The 17,573-nt window shown below is 46.4% G+C and overlaps 1 protein-coding gene across 11 annotated transcripts in view; it reads right to left on the bottom strand.

The window, feature by feature from the left end:
• Positions 1-17,573, bottom strand: part of LOC308463941 (uncharacterized protein) — a 61,948-nt gene that overhangs the window by 23,817 nt on the left and 20,558 nt on the right. For 10 of the 11 annotated variants that reach the window (XM_080982798.1, XM_080982792.1, XM_080982801.1 and 7 more), the window contains 10 exons: positions 16,484-16,645; positions 13,929-14,044; positions 12,808-12,851; positions 11,639-11,742; positions 10,562-10,721; positions 7,726-7,827; positions 6,607-6,768; positions 4,312-4,405; positions 1,907-2,051; positions 969-1,173 (listed from right to left, as the gene is read on the bottom strand). In XM_080982798.1, the coding sequence (XP_080838924.1) occupies positions 969-1,173; positions 1,907-2,051; positions 4,312-4,405; positions 6,607-6,768; positions 7,726-7,827; positions 10,562-10,721; positions 11,639-11,742; positions 12,808-12,851; positions 13,929-14,044; positions 16,484-16,645 (1,294 nt within the window). The remainder of the gene's footprint in view (positions 1-968; positions 1,174-1,906; positions 2,052-4,311; positions 4,406-6,606; positions 6,769-7,725; positions 7,828-10,561; positions 10,722-11,638; positions 11,743-12,807; positions 12,852-13,928; positions 14,045-16,483; positions 16,646-17,573) is intronic. The other variant, XM_080982799.1, reaches the window with a different exon arrangement.

The raw sequence follows: 17,573 nt of genomic DNA, 5'->3' as shown, positions 1-17,573 counted from the left end.
TAACGGGTTGCCACACTAAGAGGCTGATTCCTCACAAATGCAGAACATTATACAGTGCTTGAAGAAATGCCAGTTCAGCAGACTGAAGTGGCTGAGTGATCAAATGTGGGATAAGGTTATTCTTCAAGCAAAGTGGTCTAAGGCAGTGGTGGCGAACCTTTTAGAGACGGAGTGCCCAAACTGCAACCCAAAACCCGCCTATTTATCGCAAAGTGCCAACATGGCAATTTGTGCCCCCGTGTATAAGACGCCTCCTATTTTGGGGGACTCAAATTTAAGAGAATGGGGAGAGATGGCCCAGAGGAGAGGGTAGAGCAAAGTTGTTCAGCTTCTATGCACAGCCTACAGAAAATCACTAACCCCACTGAGAAACGCTGAAAATCGCTTGCGTCACTGCAACCAACATGCGCTTGCCAGCTCACCAACAGCAGACTGCCAGCTGCTTGGCGGGCACGCAACTCCCCCAAACACCACTGTGGGCGGAGCGCGCTCTAGGGAGAGTTTCCCACATGCGCTGGCAGGGTGGGGTGGGGTGGCTGGAAACTTTGTCAGCTGCGCGTGCCCGCAGAGAGGGCTTGGAGTGTCCACTCTGGCATGTGTGCCATAGGTTCGCCACCACTGGTCCACGGGACATCAGGTGGGCATTCTGTGCTGCTACTGAGCTCTTGCCAAAAGAGGGAGTGCCAGGGATTTCAGCCCACCAATAAGGAAGCTTCTTAACAGCAATAGGCTACGGCAAGTCAGGTGATACTCTCTGCTCTCAATAAAAGCTTGCGGATTTTGCTTACTCGCTGGCCTCAGCGCCTAAGATTTTTCTCCTGGTACTGTCTACACATGAGCTAGATCTGTAAAGAAGTGACTTAGCTACAACACTCCATCTTCAAGCAAACGCTGTCAGGAGGAAATGCAATGTTTTGGAAAAGGATAAATTTTTCTAAAGGGACGGAATGGCTTCTAGGTCCCGTTACCTAGTAGAACGAGGTCTCCAGAATCCATGTCAACTGTATGAACTTGAAACAGAAGCCAAGTGTTGATATCCATCCCACTTGAAATGCCTCCATCTATTGCTGCTCGGTACTGGAATTCTGGATTTCGAGACGGGCTCTCGAGAACAGGAAATGCTACAAAAGGGTGCAGATTTCTGAAGCCCGTATTCTTGAAATGACCTGTAACCTAATGAGGTAGAGAACATTAATTTATATATTATTTTACATATGCACACATACAATCTCTACAGAGTTGTAGAGATTTATTCATCTCTGTTCCAGACCTTTTTCGTTCTGTGTTCTTGGGGCAAAAAGCAATATTGACTACGCCTTCCTAGACCTCCATGAATTTCCCATTGATTTATGCTTCCTTCTAGCCTAAATCAGACACTGAGGGGAGTCCAATCGCCCTTTCCTCCCCACTCTCACGTTTCAATGCAAAGTTGTCACGAAGGTAGAACAGCATCACACGCTCGATAATAAATAATATACCCAAATTTCAGCCACATATGATTTACAGGTAAGTGTGTTTTTCTGTATGCAGAAGGCACCATGAGAAAAAATGGAGTCCAACTGGATTCTTGTATATGGGGTTGTTGTTGTTGTTGTTTTTACATCACCCAACATGACCTACTGGGATAAATAATTTCCAGCAAAACTGGTCTCGGAAAGCAGATTTAAGGGCCAGCGCAGAGTTCCCTTTCTGAAAAGAGAGACTCAGACAAAAACAAGGATGGGTGAATCTGTATATGGCAGCTTCTCTCTTTATGTAAAGCAAGCAGCTCACAGCAGAAGCCTCCCTGCCGGGCATAGCAGCCCACTGCCCTTTTCCCAGACCACCCCAGGAGCTACGCAATATGGAATGCTAATAAGGGCGCATTGACTGAAACGGGGAGCCGCAGGAGTATTCTGAAGCTTACCTTTGTGATGGTTGCATTATCAGGTATATAATGAAGGGCATCTATATACAGATCAAATGGCTGGCTGATCCTCGGAGGATTCGGTAGCATGATGCTGGGATCATGCGGGACCCAAGGAGCATAGAGAAAAGAGGGTCCTTGGAGCCTGATCAATACAAACAAGCACAGGAAATATCAATCAAACAGGTTTAAATGGTTTAAATCAGAGGTTTTCAACCTTTTTGAGTCCACGGCTCCCTTGACCAACTACATTCTTTCTGCAGCACCCCTGTGGGGCTCAGGAGCCCAGTTATGTCATCCCCTTGCCTGCAGAGCTGGCAGCCCCTCACCCCTTTTCAAACGCCCTCCCTGTAGAGTTTTCCCTGAGCCTCCTCTCTTCTCCCCTCTCCCCTCTCCTTGGGAGTCCTCTGGGCAGCTGCAGCTGCCACCCCTGGTCTATTAGCTGCCCTCCTGCCCCAAAGAGAGGTGCCTCCTCCCATTGCCCCACAGGGGCCTGAAAGCACACCCTGGCCAGCCCCAGAGGCACCATTCGCCTGGGGAGCTTATAGCCAGGGCTGCTGCAACAAACAGCTCTGCAAGCCTTTGGGAGGCAGAGACACGAGCAGATACCAGAGGAGGGAGGGAAGGAAAGAGCAACAGAGGCCAGTGTTGCTCGTGGCACCCCTGACCATCATCCAAGCCACCCCTGTGGAACGCCCTCCCATCAGATGCCAAGGAAATACAGTGGTACCTCGGGTTAAGAACTTAATTCATTCTGGAGGTCTGTTCTTAACCTGAAACTGTTCTTAACCTGAGGTACCACTTTAGCTAATGGGGCCTCCTGCTGCCGCTGCGCGATTTCTGTTCTCATCCTGAAGCAAAGTTCTTAATCCGAGGTACTATTTCTGGGTTAGCGGAGTCTGTAACCTGAAGCGTCTGCAACCTGAAGCGTCTGTAACCCGAGGTACCACTGTAAACAACTATCTGACTTTCAGAAGACATAGGAAGGCAGCCCTGTTTAATTCTGTTGGGAGCCGCCCAGAGTGGCTAGGGAAACCCAGCCAGATGGGTAGGGTATAAATAAATAAATAAATAAAAATAATAATAATAATTATACAAGGTATTTTCTGGCACCACTCCCCAGAATCCTGCAACTGGATTGAACCTGGGACCTCCTGCATGAAAGGGGTGGGATGTGAGGGCTATCTGGCTGTGACATCTGTCACCCCCATTGATGAAAGGGGTGTGCTCTCCACCACTGAGCCACTACCCTTCCCCTGGTGCAGAGGTGCAGTTTCCAGTTGGGGCCCAAGAGATAGGAAACTTGCTAATTTTCTCAGCCGTTAAACTTTACCAACTTTTCCATTTATAGCATGTGGTGCGGCAGGAACCATTTCCTCCTGCCAATCTGTTTTGCTTGCAGACGACTTACTGACACCGGCAAATAAAATAAAAATAAAACTTCGTGCAGCTGCCGGCTTCACTTTTGAGGTTCCCAAGCTGCACAGTCCCACCCCCCTTGCTGGTATGTGCCGTAAAAGCATCGCCTTGGCTTCCCACTTCAAAGCTGCCGGGGTTTTGGAGAACGAGGCGGTTTCTGCGCATTAAACACTCACTTTTGTGTTTTCATTTATACACGTTAGCGCCCCTTTTCAAGGCAGGCCCCGTGCCAGACGCAACGTCTTGCAAAATAATTTACAGTAAAATCATCTTACGTTTTATACGCCGTATTGATTTTGGCGTTAATTTTCAAACCTGCAAAAGTCAGGGGGGCCGTAAATCTGCAGATAAATTGGCAGAAATGACAGGAGAGAAAATGTTCAACGAGGGAGAGTTGTGTGTGTCGGCTGTGAGCTATTTAGCTAGTTAGATGAGAAATATATCAAGAGAGGCCCCGTAAATCCCAAGATGAGTCATAAATATAACAATGCATGGCAAGATATGGTTTCGGTAGGAAAGAACAAGGATCTTAGGGCAGAGACAGGGAACTAGTTTTGGGTTCTTTTGCTTTTTAGAAACCAGAAGGTGGCTTTAAAAAGGGATTGCTGCTTGCAGCACAGAAGCTTGCCAAATAAAAAGCAGTACTGTCTCGCATGAAAAATAACATATTAAATATTTTGGAAATTTGTTTGCTCGCTTTGCATTTTGACAGCTCTTGAGATACCATACACAATCAAATTTTGCAGGCTGGTTCGTGAGATCAAGGTGCAGGTTTTCATCTACGTGTGGATACAATAGTTTTGAATCAAGATGGCAGACGGAACTTTTAAAAACTGCACAGATTTGAACCACTGATTTCAAAACTGCACTGATTTTTTGGTTTCTTAGAATTCCAGAGCAACACTGGGTAGGAGCCTTCTAGAAAAATAAAATGCAGCCAGTATTTTCCCATCCAAGCCATGTTCCCCCCAAGTTTCAGTGGTTACCTTTCTTCCCCCAAGCGGTGGCTTTGCAGTCTCCGCCTTTCGTTGGCAAGATCATACACTGTCAGCTGGATCGTTGAACGGCCCTCTGCAAAATCTGGAAACATATGTGATTTACTGCAATGCACCTCTACTTTCTAGTACAATTAAACACACACACACTGTACTCTTCACACAGAAAAAGAATTATTGTCAGAAGGTCAAGTCCGGCACAGCTACAGTTATCACTCAGGCAAATTTAAATAGACGGCAGCAGCACAAGATCAATTAAGAAAATTAAATGAAAACCTATTCTTCTCTAAGTGAGAAATTGGCTCCCCCTTTACAGACCCTTTGGCAGCTGCCTCAAAGGAATTATCCGTTCTCTGGAAAGAGACCCAGAGGGGCATTTATTGGCTGAGACTCCAGAGCAAAGTGTGTGGCCGTCATGATTGTACTGAGACTCAGATCTAGCATGCTACAAGGGGCTCTACCTAGGTGGGTTCAATCCCAGATTTAAAAGCGTGGGAACACTCTGCAGTATAGGTGTCCTCTGGGTGTCAGGCGTAGAACACTACACTGCAAGGCTGGGCAAACTTCTGCCCCGTCTTGAGGGCACCCAGGGCCAGCCCAAGACATTTTGTTGCCTGAAGTCAAGTTCAATATATGCCTTCCCCGTGCTTCTATTCCACATGCAGAAGCCAACTAGACCGGCAGCCAAATCTTAGATCGCACCTGGACAACCTGTTTTTATTTAGCGTTGAACCTGATTTGCTTTCAGGGAGATCAGGCGGCTATTGAATGAGCATTCATTTTGATTTGTTTGAGGGGAGGTCAGATGACCATTGTGTCAGGGCAAGTGTTGTCCCACACTTCCCCATGCATTTGCAAAAAAGGTTTGACCTTTGGAGAGAAGTGAATTTATTGCACAAGAACTCCCAACCAGCTGCAATTGTGCAACCTGGATTTTCCAGTATATGACTGAATCTTACCTGTAAATATTGACAGTCGGGAAATGACCGCGCTTTGATACTGGCATGAGAACAACACCCTCCACTGCACCCGTAGCAGGTTATTTTAGGAGGTACAGGGGAGGCTGTTAGCACAAACACCTCATCATTTCCTGTGCCCCAAGCATATGCCACCTGAGGCAACTGCTTCACTCTGCCCAATGACAGGGCTAGCCCCAAGCACCACATTCCCTTAGAGGTAATCTGCTAGGGGCCACATACTGGAGCCAGATACAAAAAAGTTCTGGATTAAATAATCAGAATAAGACTACCCTGCTTCAATGTTTACTTTGCTCCCATCAGATTAGAATTCCCAATCCTATAGGTCCACTCAGAAGTTAGGTCCCACCAGGTTTTCTCTCAAATAGCACCTTCTTAGCAACATCTCTCTGTAGTGTGATGGACTGTGCTGGTCAGGTCAACCAAACCAGTGCTCTGCAACTGTCCACCCCCCCCCGGCCCTTTCATTCATTTCCACAATCCCAACACTAGTTGTCCAGGCCAATAGTGGCTAGAGGCAGAAGTATGGCCACAGGGAATCCCCCAGACCTGTCTGTTGCTGGGCAAGTTCCTACACGTCCTCAGCTCTGATGCCAGAATGATGTCATTGCCCATATAAGGAGGAATAAAAGAAGTGGTAGGGAACAGGGCCCCCACCTGGAGCCCCACATTTGGATGTTTTGGATTTATGGTTGCAGCCGCAGCACCAACATTATTGGTTGCCATGAGGCCAGGTTTGTATGATCAGTTTTAACTATGGTTAGCTAAAAAGTGGTTAGCTGCCAACAAAGGTCCGTATAGGAAAAGCTATGGTTTTCCCAGTAGTGATGTATGGAAGTGAAAGTTGGACCATAAAGAAGGCTGATCGCCGAAGAATTGATGCTTTTGAATTCTGGTGCTGGAGGAAACTCTTGAGAGTCCCATGGACTGCAAGAAGATCAAACCTATCCATTCTGAAGGAAATCAGCCCTGAGTGCTCACTGGAAGGACAGATCGTGAAGCTGAGGCTCCAATACTTTGGCCACCTCATGAGAAGAGAAGACTCCCTGGAAAAGACCCTGATGTTGGGAAAGATGGAGGGCACAAGGAGAAGGGGACGACAGCGGATGAGATGGTTGGATAGTGTTCTCGAAGCTACCAGCGTGAGTTTGACCAAACTGCGGGAGGCAGTGGAAGACAGAAGGGCCTGGCGTGCTCTGGTCCAGGGGGTCACGAAGAGTCGGACACGACTAAACGACTAAACAACAACAGCAGCTAAAAAGTGTGGTTTATAAACCATAGCTTCACCCATTACCCACGACTCTGTTACCTTTGGGAAGCTCTCTGAAAGGACACTCCATTATAGCATCAGGCACTTCCCCAGGATTCAGAGGCACGCACGGTGAGAATTCCCTAGGGGCCCAGATCATTCCAGAACCTGTAGTTTCTTGCTGGAACACATCCACTTTCTGCCACCCAAGAGCCAGTGAATCTGTAAAGCAGGAAAACGAGGTTCTTAGTCGGTTGGCATCTCTTTTGGGGGTAACCAAACCAGGCAGCAGCAGCAGCAGCTCTGAAGACGGGAGTACCAGAGAGGGCAAGTGGCTTTTTCTCAACCAAGGGCTAAATGCAATTATTTTGTGGGCTATTTTGTGTGCAAGTGTGATGATAGTTAAGACTGCTGCACTAGGGGGAATGGGGTGCTAACCTACCAGCCTCACTCTGCCCTCAGCCAGACCCCACCTTACCTGTCTCCTTACTTACAGCCAACAGAGGAGGTGGCACTGCTGATACTCACAACTACTAAGAATTAACAACAACAGCAACAACAATAAACTTGCCCTTCACACTAACATCCCAGGGTTACAACTGTTAAAATGCAACAGTCCAAAACAAGATAAAATCACAGAAATAAGGTGGGTCCTAAAATTTAGATATCAATGATGAGAGTACAGAACTTAATTCGTTCTGGAGGTCCATTCTTAACCTGAAACTGTTCTTAGCCTGAAGCACCACTTTAGCTAATGGGGCCTCCCGCTGCCGCCGCCACACGATTTCTGTTCTCATCCTGAAGCAAAGTTCTTAACCCAAGGTACTATTTCTGGGTTAGCGGAGTCTGTAACCTGAAGCGTCTGTAACCCAGGGTACCACTGCAAAGGAGTTTTGTATTCAGTGGTGCACTCTCCTTCCTTGGAGGTTTTTAAGCAGAGATTGGATAGCCATCAGCCATGGATGCTTTAGCTGAGATTTCTGCATTGCAGGGGGTTGGACTAGATGACCCCTGGGTTCCCTTCCAACTTGAAGATTCTATGAAGGCTAGACAATGAAGGGGCCAGATGCACCACTGTGGGGAGGGAGTTCCACTGCTCAGGAGCTGCCCCAAACAACCCTCTGTTCAGATATCATGTGTGGAGAGAATGCGAACTGCGCCCACCAAAGAAGACGTTACCTGTTCCTTTAGGACTGTACGTGACCTTCAACAAGATGTAAGGTTTTGCGTCTTGCACGCCTACGAATGCTGTTGGGTCCAGGGAATCAAATGCAAACGATTCTTGACAACAAGAACAACAAAAGACAAGGGACAGTATTTGATCATTGTGTTACTTTGTTTTAGAAACGATTTTCGTAGCAAATAGAGATTTTTGTTTTTCAGTCCAGGGATTATGGTGGCTAATTTTGAAGGGACAGAATTCACTGGAATATATACCAAGTCAGACCATCTAGCACAGTATTGCCAACACTGGCTGGCAGCAGCTCTCTAGGGTTTCAGGCAACAAAATCCCCCCCCCCCTTGAATAAACATTCACAAACTTTTTATTGATAATAATCAGCTAAATAGTTTGAGGATCTATACAACTTTGTAACATGCAGAAAACAGCAGTCTCAGAGAAACCAAAGACTGGAACTGAGGGAAGTCGGGGGGTGGGGGGAGGGAGGAAAAATGGGGGGGGGGGAATAAGGATGATATGTTTCTGGATAATATGTTTTGTTTTAATTTTGAATAAAATAAATAAATAAAAATTCCTCCAGCCCTACCTGGAGATGCAAGGAATTGAACCTGGAACCTGTGGGAATTGTAGTTCAACAACATATGGAGGGCCGCAGGTTAGTCACCCCTGTTTCAGAAGCCGGACTTAATGGTTTTACTAACCCCCACGTCTTTAGATGGTCATATGCATTATTTAATGGTAAGCCAACCCTGCTGGATTTCTGGGGTTGGTGTGGGGAGCTGCTGGGTGGGGCCCTAGACCTCTCCTAATCCTCATCCAGTACCTACAGAAATTCATGGATTCTCCCCAAGGCCACAGTGACTTCAGAAGCACAGGAGAGCAGAAAGGGCTCTCCCTGGTACTGTGCTGAGCAAGGAAACACTTGGAAAGCAATGAAGCTTCTTGCCAATTTCTGATTGTTTATAGCTTATTTGTAACTTGAGAAACAACCTTTGCCCTTATATAGGTGATATAAGGGCATATATCACTGAGGCCCATGAGAAGGCTTCTCCTGAAAAATCCAAAGATATCAGAAGACTGCTTGCCCCACCAGAACCAGGAGCAGGGCTTTCCTTATGTAGTAGCCGCTGTTTGAGATACGACAGGCACCCACTACCTGCACTTTCCAGGAAAAACTGAAGACATTGATATTCAGCTTTCCCAGTTGGATGAATGGGTCTCTGCCATCAGTGTCTATTTTGCTTTTTTAAAAAATATATATATCTCCTGGGTTTTGCTGTTGTTTTTAAGTTGCTCTTATTGTACATTGCCTTGAGATGTCTCCCGGAAGGCAATAAATAAATTAAGCAGAGGAAGAGGGCAGAATTCCTGCATTGCAGGGGTTGGACCAGATGATCCTTGACATCCCTCCCAACTCTACAATTCTGTGAAGAATGATGGGGACCAAAGTCAGCCTGCTTTGTGAGCTGCTTTGCATGCAGAAAGTCTCTGTTTCTGGCATTTCAAGTTAGAAGGCAGCAAGTGATTTGAAAGACCCCTCTGCTTGAGACCTTGAAGAGCTACTGCCTCTCAAAGTAGACAAGACTGGACTAGGTAAAGCAATGGCTTGAGATAGCATAAAGGCAGCTCCCTACGTTCTGGATTAGCCTGTTATATAAATACTAAGAACCTTTGCTTGGTCAAAAACATACTTCAGGGATAAAAGCTTCCCACTCCAGAAACTGGGGAACCAGTGGCCCTCCAGATTTTGGCTGGACTCCAGCTCCCATTAGACCAAGTCAGCATGGCTAACAGTCAGGGATGATGGGAGTTGTAGTCCAACAATGTCTGCATCCCTGGCCTACAGCTTAGCTCCCACATTGGGCTTCAGTTCTAAGTTGGCTGTGACCTTCCTTTAGTCAGTTTCTCATCTTAAGTACTTCCTACCGACAAAAACTGCAAACGGCGTAACATTTCCAATTCCTCAGCAGGACTAGTTTGGGAGGGAAGGGGGAAGGAGGGGAAAAAGATATTTTATGTACTGCCTGGTTGTATAACAGCAGTACTCTCTATTGATTTGCAGTATTCTCACAATAAATAGCTTTTGAGCTTTAATTAAACCTCTCAATTTGTTTCCAGCCATTAGTCAATCTCAGCAGCAACTTATTGTTCTGCACAGTATATTACAAAAAGCAGGGAGAAATTAGCTCATAATTTATTCAGCAGACAGATTTTCTGGGGATAACTTAATTCTTTTGGGGCGAACCTACATGTCAGAAAGAACACGGGACTGCTGCCAGGAATGACAGACTGCAACTCCCATCATCATTAGTGGTTTTTTATTATTTATTAAATTTGTATGCTGACCTCCATCCGAAGACCACAGGGCGGTTCACAACAGAATGAGAACACAAAATACATAATAAAACAAAAACAAAACAATAACCTCCTCTCCAAGCGGGAGATAACCAGAGCATGTACCATTCTGGTGAGGCAGTGTGCGGACAGGTACGGTCTCAGCTGGCATACCAGATGGAGCTGGTAGACAGCCGCCCTGGACACAGATTTGACCTGCATATGCTTCCATGGACAGCTGAGAGTCCAAAATGACTCCCGGACTGCGCACCTGGTCTTTTATGGGCACGGTTACCTGGTTCAGGACCAGGGGATCCCTCACACCTGGCTGCTCTCCCAGAAACAGGTTCATTCTCAACCTGTGGACCACCATCCACTGGAGAGCTGATGTTCCCTGGCTGAGCACCAGCTTGGGGAAGGGCAAGCTATTTATTGTGTTTCAGCTGATAATGGCCTTCCATCATTAAAAATACTCAGCAACCAACTGGTTTGTTTTCATACCACTGAACTGAAGAGTAAATCCTGTTTCTGTTTTTTCTTGGGTTTTCCGCAGAAGGGCGGAGCTGAAAGAGCTTGTCTTGGAACGCAGCATTTCAGGGCCACAAAACACCGAAACTGTTAACTTCACAGCAGAAGGATCAATTTTTTTAAAGAGAGACTCCTATGAGAAGGGAGCGGGGGGGGGTGAAAAAAAGGAACAAGACATATTATTCTACATTACGGCGAATGGGTCACTGTGCAGATCAATTTAATTAATCGCAGGGGGAAAACATTACTTTTCCAATGCCTACCTGTGATTGTATTACTGAAAGGGCACAAGTCTTCAGTCCACCCTGCTATAACGTATGATACAGTCAGCAAACAAAGGAAAATATATCACGGGTCGTAACTGGCGTGATCCATTACAATAGAGCAGTGGCTTTCAAACCCTGTTTCAGTGGCATATGGGAGGGTGGAATGGTGATATGGGGCAAGGTTAGCAGGGAGGGGCTCCGGGGTGGCAGCATACAACCTATGGGCTCTCTCTTCCACTTGCACTACAAATGGATCTGGTTGAGACAACAGGTGTAGCATTTAGCAAAATCATGCTGTGTTTTCTATCCCTTCCCCTAGGGGATTGAGGACACGATTTAAGAATGATAGTCCTTTGATACTGGATATAAATGTATTTCTTAATCTGTATCATGGTACTGCTTTTGTGTACTCCCTTTTTCAGTTCTGCATTTTATGCTTTATATTGAGTCATGGTGCTATTGTTTTGGTTTATATTAAAATGAATAAAAATTGAAAGAAAAAATAATTGAATGAATTAGAAACATTAAAAGATAGCAATTGCAGAGTAATGTGATTTCATCCGGGTGGGGCTCCAGATGTGGTGGGACTCCATCTCCCATCATCCCTGACTGGGGCTGATGAGATTTGGAGTTCAACAACATCAAGGTGGGCCCCAGGTCCCTCACCCCTGCCATGGGTTTTGCTCAAAACAAGTTATCTACACCCACAACTCTCTTCACTTGACTTCTCTCTTTGGTAAATTAAAGATTATTGCCATGCCCATATAATTAATTTACTACTTACACTGTGGTGAGTCTCAGCCCGAGGAACTGGTAAAACTACCGTCAATAAAATATCCTTCACGCCAGTTGGCGAGATTTCCCCCGGGTCCAGACACATTTTTCCAGCTGTGAAAACAAATTGTCAAAAGATCATCATTAACCAATTTCCAGAGGGGCAGCAAAAGCAATAAAGTGTGTTTTGGCACCTTAAAAACAAAAGCCCTTCCCCCCATGTCCTTTTCATTGTCCATTCATGATGATTTGCGTTCATGAGGGTATCGGGGTGGTTATCTGCAATCCCGCTTGAGACGCTGTTTGTGTCCTGGGGCAGATATATTGCTCTGTTTCCAATTGGTGCATGTTGCATAACACCCCCATCATTCTACCCGGACACTGAGGTCCAGCTCCAAGGGCCTTCTGGTGGTTCCCTCACTGCGAGAGGCCAAGTTACAGGGAACCAGGCAGAGGGCCTTCTCGGTAGTGGCGCCCGCCCTGTGGAACGCCCTCCCATCAGATGTCAAAGCGATAAACAACTACCTGACATTCAGAAGACATCTGAAGGCAGCCCTGTTCAGGGAAGTTTTTAATATGTGACATTTTAGTGTATTTTTCATCTTTGTTGGAAGCCGCCCAGAGTGGCTGGGGAAACCCAGCCAGATGGGCGGGGTACAGATAATAAATTATTATTATTATTCCTGCTGAAATCCTGTAACTTTTTATAACATGCATGCTCTGGGGCGGCAGGGATGGTTCTCCCACTTTTGTGGCCCTTCGTCAAAAGATCTCAAGGTGATTCACAAGACAAGACAACTGTTGCACCCGTGACCCATAAGCAACAACCACAGCCCACCAGCTTGGCCCAGTAATTGCAGAATACCAGGCCTGGAGGGGGTGAGAAGAAGCAGGCACCCACTGTCACAAAAAGCATGGCTTATTCTACCAGGCACTGCAGTTTCTTGAATGAGTCTAAAACCCTTTTTTCAGAGGAAATCTAATAATGATTGCGGAGTGCTTTAGAAAGGCTCAATACACAGTAGAGTAAGTCATGATTGTTGTGGTAGCTGAGATCTCTGCTAAGACATGCCAGCTATTGTGATCTGCAGGGACTTTTAACCTTTACGCTCTCTCTTTTGTGTTCTTCAGTATTAGCATCAACCTAGAACAGGGCGGGTTGCGGGGGGAGTTACGTACCTTCTGCTGAGCCATGCCTCGGAGGAGGCAGATCCACAAGCGGCCTGCACATGCAAATAGTGCTAATTAGTGGGTTTTCATAATTTAGTTCCTCCTCTCAGTACACAGAGGAAGAGGAGGGAGCAGTAGGCAACAATCAGAGCTAAATTCTCATTTTAATTACTTTTGCTCATTAAAGTTATTCTGCAGTCTGCTGTGAAAAACACACACATCCCAGAAAAACAAAAGCAGGAACAACAGAGTCCAGCATTTGTACTTGAAAACAACCACCAAAAACCACAACTACACACATGAGCATCGCAAAACTATTTCTGCACACAGCACAGACAGGCATGCATAATTTCCCAGTATAAAATATTCATTGTGGCTGAAGGATTTAGAATTGCTCTCCTTAATTTATAAGTCAAATGAGAGAATGGCTGCACCGCAGTGTTTTCTCAGCAAGAGGAGGAAGATCGAGTGGGCAGAAAGTGTGGCTTAAGAGTGCTGCGGCCAGCACAAAAAATGGAATGCCAAAATTAGGAGTGTGCAACTCCAGAAGTCATCTAGTCCAAGCCAGTGTCCTTTAACACAGGAAGAGCCACCTGTGACTATGATGGGCGGTATCCATTGCATCCATTTTTGTAGGTGGAAGTCGCTAAATGCCTATGGGTTCACTTTATTTTTGCCCTACTCAGAGTAGACCCACTGAAATTAATAGACATGACTAACAGAAGTCGATTAATTTCTGCGGGTCTACTCTGAGTAGAAGAAACTATAACAACAACAGCAGCAGCAACTATCATGGCTAGGGTTGTTCCCCATCCCTGGTGTACAGTGGTACCTCGAAAGTCAAACGGAATCCGTTCCGGAAGTCCGTTCGACTTCCAAAACATTCAGAAACCAAGGCGCGGCTTCCGATTGGCCGCAGGAAGCTCCTGCGGCCAATCAGAAGCTGCGGAAGTCATGTCGGACGTTCGGGTTCCAAAGAACGTTCGCAAACCGGAACACTCACTTCCGGGTTTGCGGTTTTCGGGAGCCAAACCGTTCGACTCGCAAGGCATTTGGGATCCAAGGTACAACTGTTATTTAGTTACCAACTGGCCTTGTAGGTATTTTTGAGCCAGGGTGTGGTCCTCTACCTTTGATTCAGTCTATTAAGCCCAGGAACATCAGCAGGCAAGCCCCCTTGCTGTAAGTGAATCCAAGCCCTTTGAATGTCAGCTGTGAGAAGCTGGGAGGCTGAAGACAGAAACACCTGAGAGGGAGAAGGAGGGAGGAATTCAACACTCTGCATGATACAGATTGGGTCATCAGTATTTCATAGACATCAAGGCCACTTGCTGCTGGAAATAAAGGCATTTCCCCTCTCCCTTAAAAGGACACCTGAAAAATATGATTTGTTTCTGCAAACTCACCTTATTGTTCCGCCCTCCCCCCCGCAATATTCATTATGAAAGGCTGAATTGTTTTTGTCTATGGGTTTATTTCCTAACAGGTTTATTTCTTATTCTTTTTAACATAAATGACGCTATCAAGCTCATGATGACATTATCATCGCTGGATCGGATTGTTATAATAGGTGTGATACTTGTTGTATATTTTGTCATTTCTATGGATTCTAAACTGCTTTGTGTATAAAAAGGCAGCTGCTTAAATTAAAAATTAAATGAAATAAACCTCATTTTATCCACAAATGCTCTGTGAAGGTAAGTTAGCCAGAGAGAGGGGGGGAGGGGAGAGAGACTGGCCCAAGGCTATCCAGTGAGCTTCCAGTCCAAACTGTGATTTGAACCCAGGTCTCCCAAATCCTCATCTGACACAGGAACAACACAGAAACATAGGAAACTGTCTTATAATAAGTCAGACCATTGGGTTCACCTAGACCAGTACTGCCTACACAGACAGGCAGCAGTTTTCTGGGGTTTCAGCCAGCCTTACCTGGAGATGTCAGGAATTGAACTTGCGACCTTCTGCATGCAAAGCAGATGATCTGCTATTGAGCGACAGCTCAGTCGGTAGAGCATGAGACACTTAAATCTCAGGGTTGTGGGTTCAAGCCCCACATGGGGTGAAATATTCGCGAATTGCAGGGAGTTCGTCCAATCATTGCCTTGGTCCTTTCTAACTCTACAGTTCTATGATTCTATGGGTGACAGCCCTTCCCCAGGGCTGTAACTCCAGCAGGAGCCCACGAGGCTGGCAGATCCAGCCGAATCGCACTGGAGCCTTCAGGACCTCAGACAGCTCCAAGTTGGCAACTGGCTCCAAGGAAGATCTTTTGTCTCCTTTGAGCCAGACTACCCTTCTTAAGCTCCACTCTCCTTGAGGAAGTGTCTCTGGCCCAAAACTTAGCACCCCCTTGCCTCCCCATCCATTTCCACTTTGTGCATTGTCAGCAATGAGGAGCAGGCACTGGGGAGCCCAAGACCCCTGGTGTAGAGGGGGTAGCTCTTTGGAGGTATAATAATAATAATAATAAATTTTTATTTATACCCCGCCCTTCCCGGTTCAAAAACCAGGCTCAGGGTGGCTAACAACAAATTTAAAACACTTAATTGTAAAAGCAGCATAAAATACAGTATAAAAGCATGAATAACAATAAAATTCAAAGTTCAAAAATCAATTTGGGGGAAATCCATCCAATAAACATTAGATGGTCACCCAGGCTAGCTGGCTGAATTAGTCCTACTTGGGCCAGCGAGGAGGCCAGGGGAGAATTAGCTGTGGTGTCCCCTTCATAAAAGGGGAGGGGGAGGGAAGAGAAGGGAAATAAAAGATCAGGCTGAATTCAAATTAAAGGCCAGGCGGAATAGCTCTGTCTTACAGGCCCGGCGGAAGGAGGTTAAATCCTGAAGGGCCTTAGTCTCATGGGACAGAGCATTCCACCAGGTCGGAGCCATCACTGAAAAGGCCCTGGCCCTGGTGGAGGATAGTCTGACTTCCTTAGGGCCCGGGACCTCTAAAATATGGTTATTAATTGTCCTTAAGGTCCTCTGCGGGGCAGACCAGGAGAGGCGGTCCCGTAAAAAAACCTGGCTCATGAAGTGCTGCTGCCTCATGGCATCCTAGTTTGAGGTCTCTGTCTCCAAGGGCTCCCAATTTGGGGGCCTGTACTCAGCACCTCTGTAGCTTAATAACATAGGAAGAGCCTGTGGTCCATCTAGTCCAGCATCCTTGTACTCACAGTGGCCAACCAGAAGCCCCAAATGCAAGTAGGACCTGAGCACAAGACTTCTGCTCCAAAGACCTGCCTGGATGGTGCACCGCCTCTGTGTCAGACCCGAGTCCTGGCTGATGCTTGAGGTTGTGGCACATGGATAAAAGAGAATACTTCTCCATGCAGCACCTATCAGTGGCTACGGGCCATGATGGCTATGTTCTATGATGCTTCTGAATACCAGTTGCTGGAAGCCTCAAGAGAGGACAGTGCTCTTGCGCTCAGATCCTGTTTGTGGGTTTCCCACAGGCATCTGGGGGGCCACTGTGAGAGCAGGAGGCTGGACTAGGTGGTCCATTGGCTGTTCTTTTGTTTTTTATTATTGCAATATATAGAGAGAAGAAAGGAAGGGGAGGGCAGGGAGAAGTGAAGCCAGTAAGAGGAAGAATATGAGGAAGAAATCAAAATTCCAGATTCTTTCCCTCCCCCTGCCCCATCCAACTGCAGCCCCCAAATAGAAAGCAAGCTAATACACACTTGCTGAACTGCTGGGTAGTCATCAGCTGCCATGAACGACTCCTTTAATAACAGAAGGATGGAGACACAGAAATTCTGCATCACATCTAGACTCCAGTCTTTCATGAATAACTGGTCCCAGATCAACAAGACAGCAGGCAAGTTCAGAACACCGACAAACCCCTATGTGAGACAGGAAAGCCAGTTTTATGTTGGTGCCAGTGTCTCCCCAATGCGTGATAGCCAAGGCACCATTTTCTTTCTAAAGCTACATTGGAAGAGGGCATTGCAAAAGAGGTTTCTTTTCAGAATGTGAGAGCACAAAAATGACCCACTCTGCGTAATCCCACTCTGCGTAAGTCATTCTTCAGGATCTGCCTCCTCCAAAGGCAATTAACTCCCCTGCTTCTCTGCAAGAGCAAGATGGACATTAACGCTCCAAGTTGCATATGATGTTAAGATAGGATGGAATCACATAATTCCAGGGGAAGCTGATTGGGAACCAGAGCGGTGATTCTTACAGAGACACAACAGGCAGCTTCTTCAAAAGGCAAGCAATTCTGCTGTCCTGTGATCCAATCACAACTGATGCAAAGTCAGGGCACAGTTACCTTCACCTAACAAAGGCAAATTGGAAGAAGGGGAGGCTAGAGGAATGAATCACGCAGAGATGCACTGGGAAGACCCCTCTGCAGCTGGGTAATTTCTTCTGTGTTTGTGTATGAGGAGTGACTCGCTGATCCAATCACACAAAATGCTGAGAGGTAGCAGGATTAGCCGTTCCTCAGCAGTGGCCACTAGCATGAGTCAACAGCTGCTGAGGCAAGCGAGGCTTAAACAAGAGAGGCTTATCTCACTGCAGATAGAAAGAGCCACCCAAACTGAGCTGCGGTTCTATTTAAAGCAGAGTCTGGTGCTGAAGCAACATTTGAACCCTGCCCCTGTGAGGCTCCAGCTTGAACATCTTACCTTGCCAGAGCAGTGAATCATGCAGAGACACAGCGAGCAGCCTCCCTCTAGTGGAGGGGCCTCACAGGAGCCTTTAATGATTTATTTCATTTTTCATGACACATTAGCCACTTTCTGTAAGCACAATGGATATTGCTGCCAT

This window comes from Podarcis pityusensis (genome assembly GCF_964106645.2).
Source record: "Podarcis pityusensis genome assembly, chromosome: 15".
NCBI lineage: Eukaryota > Metazoa > Chordata > Lepidosauria > Squamata > Lacertidae > Podarcis > Podarcis pityusensis.
This window is presented reverse-complemented; position numbering and strand designations above follow the sequence as displayed.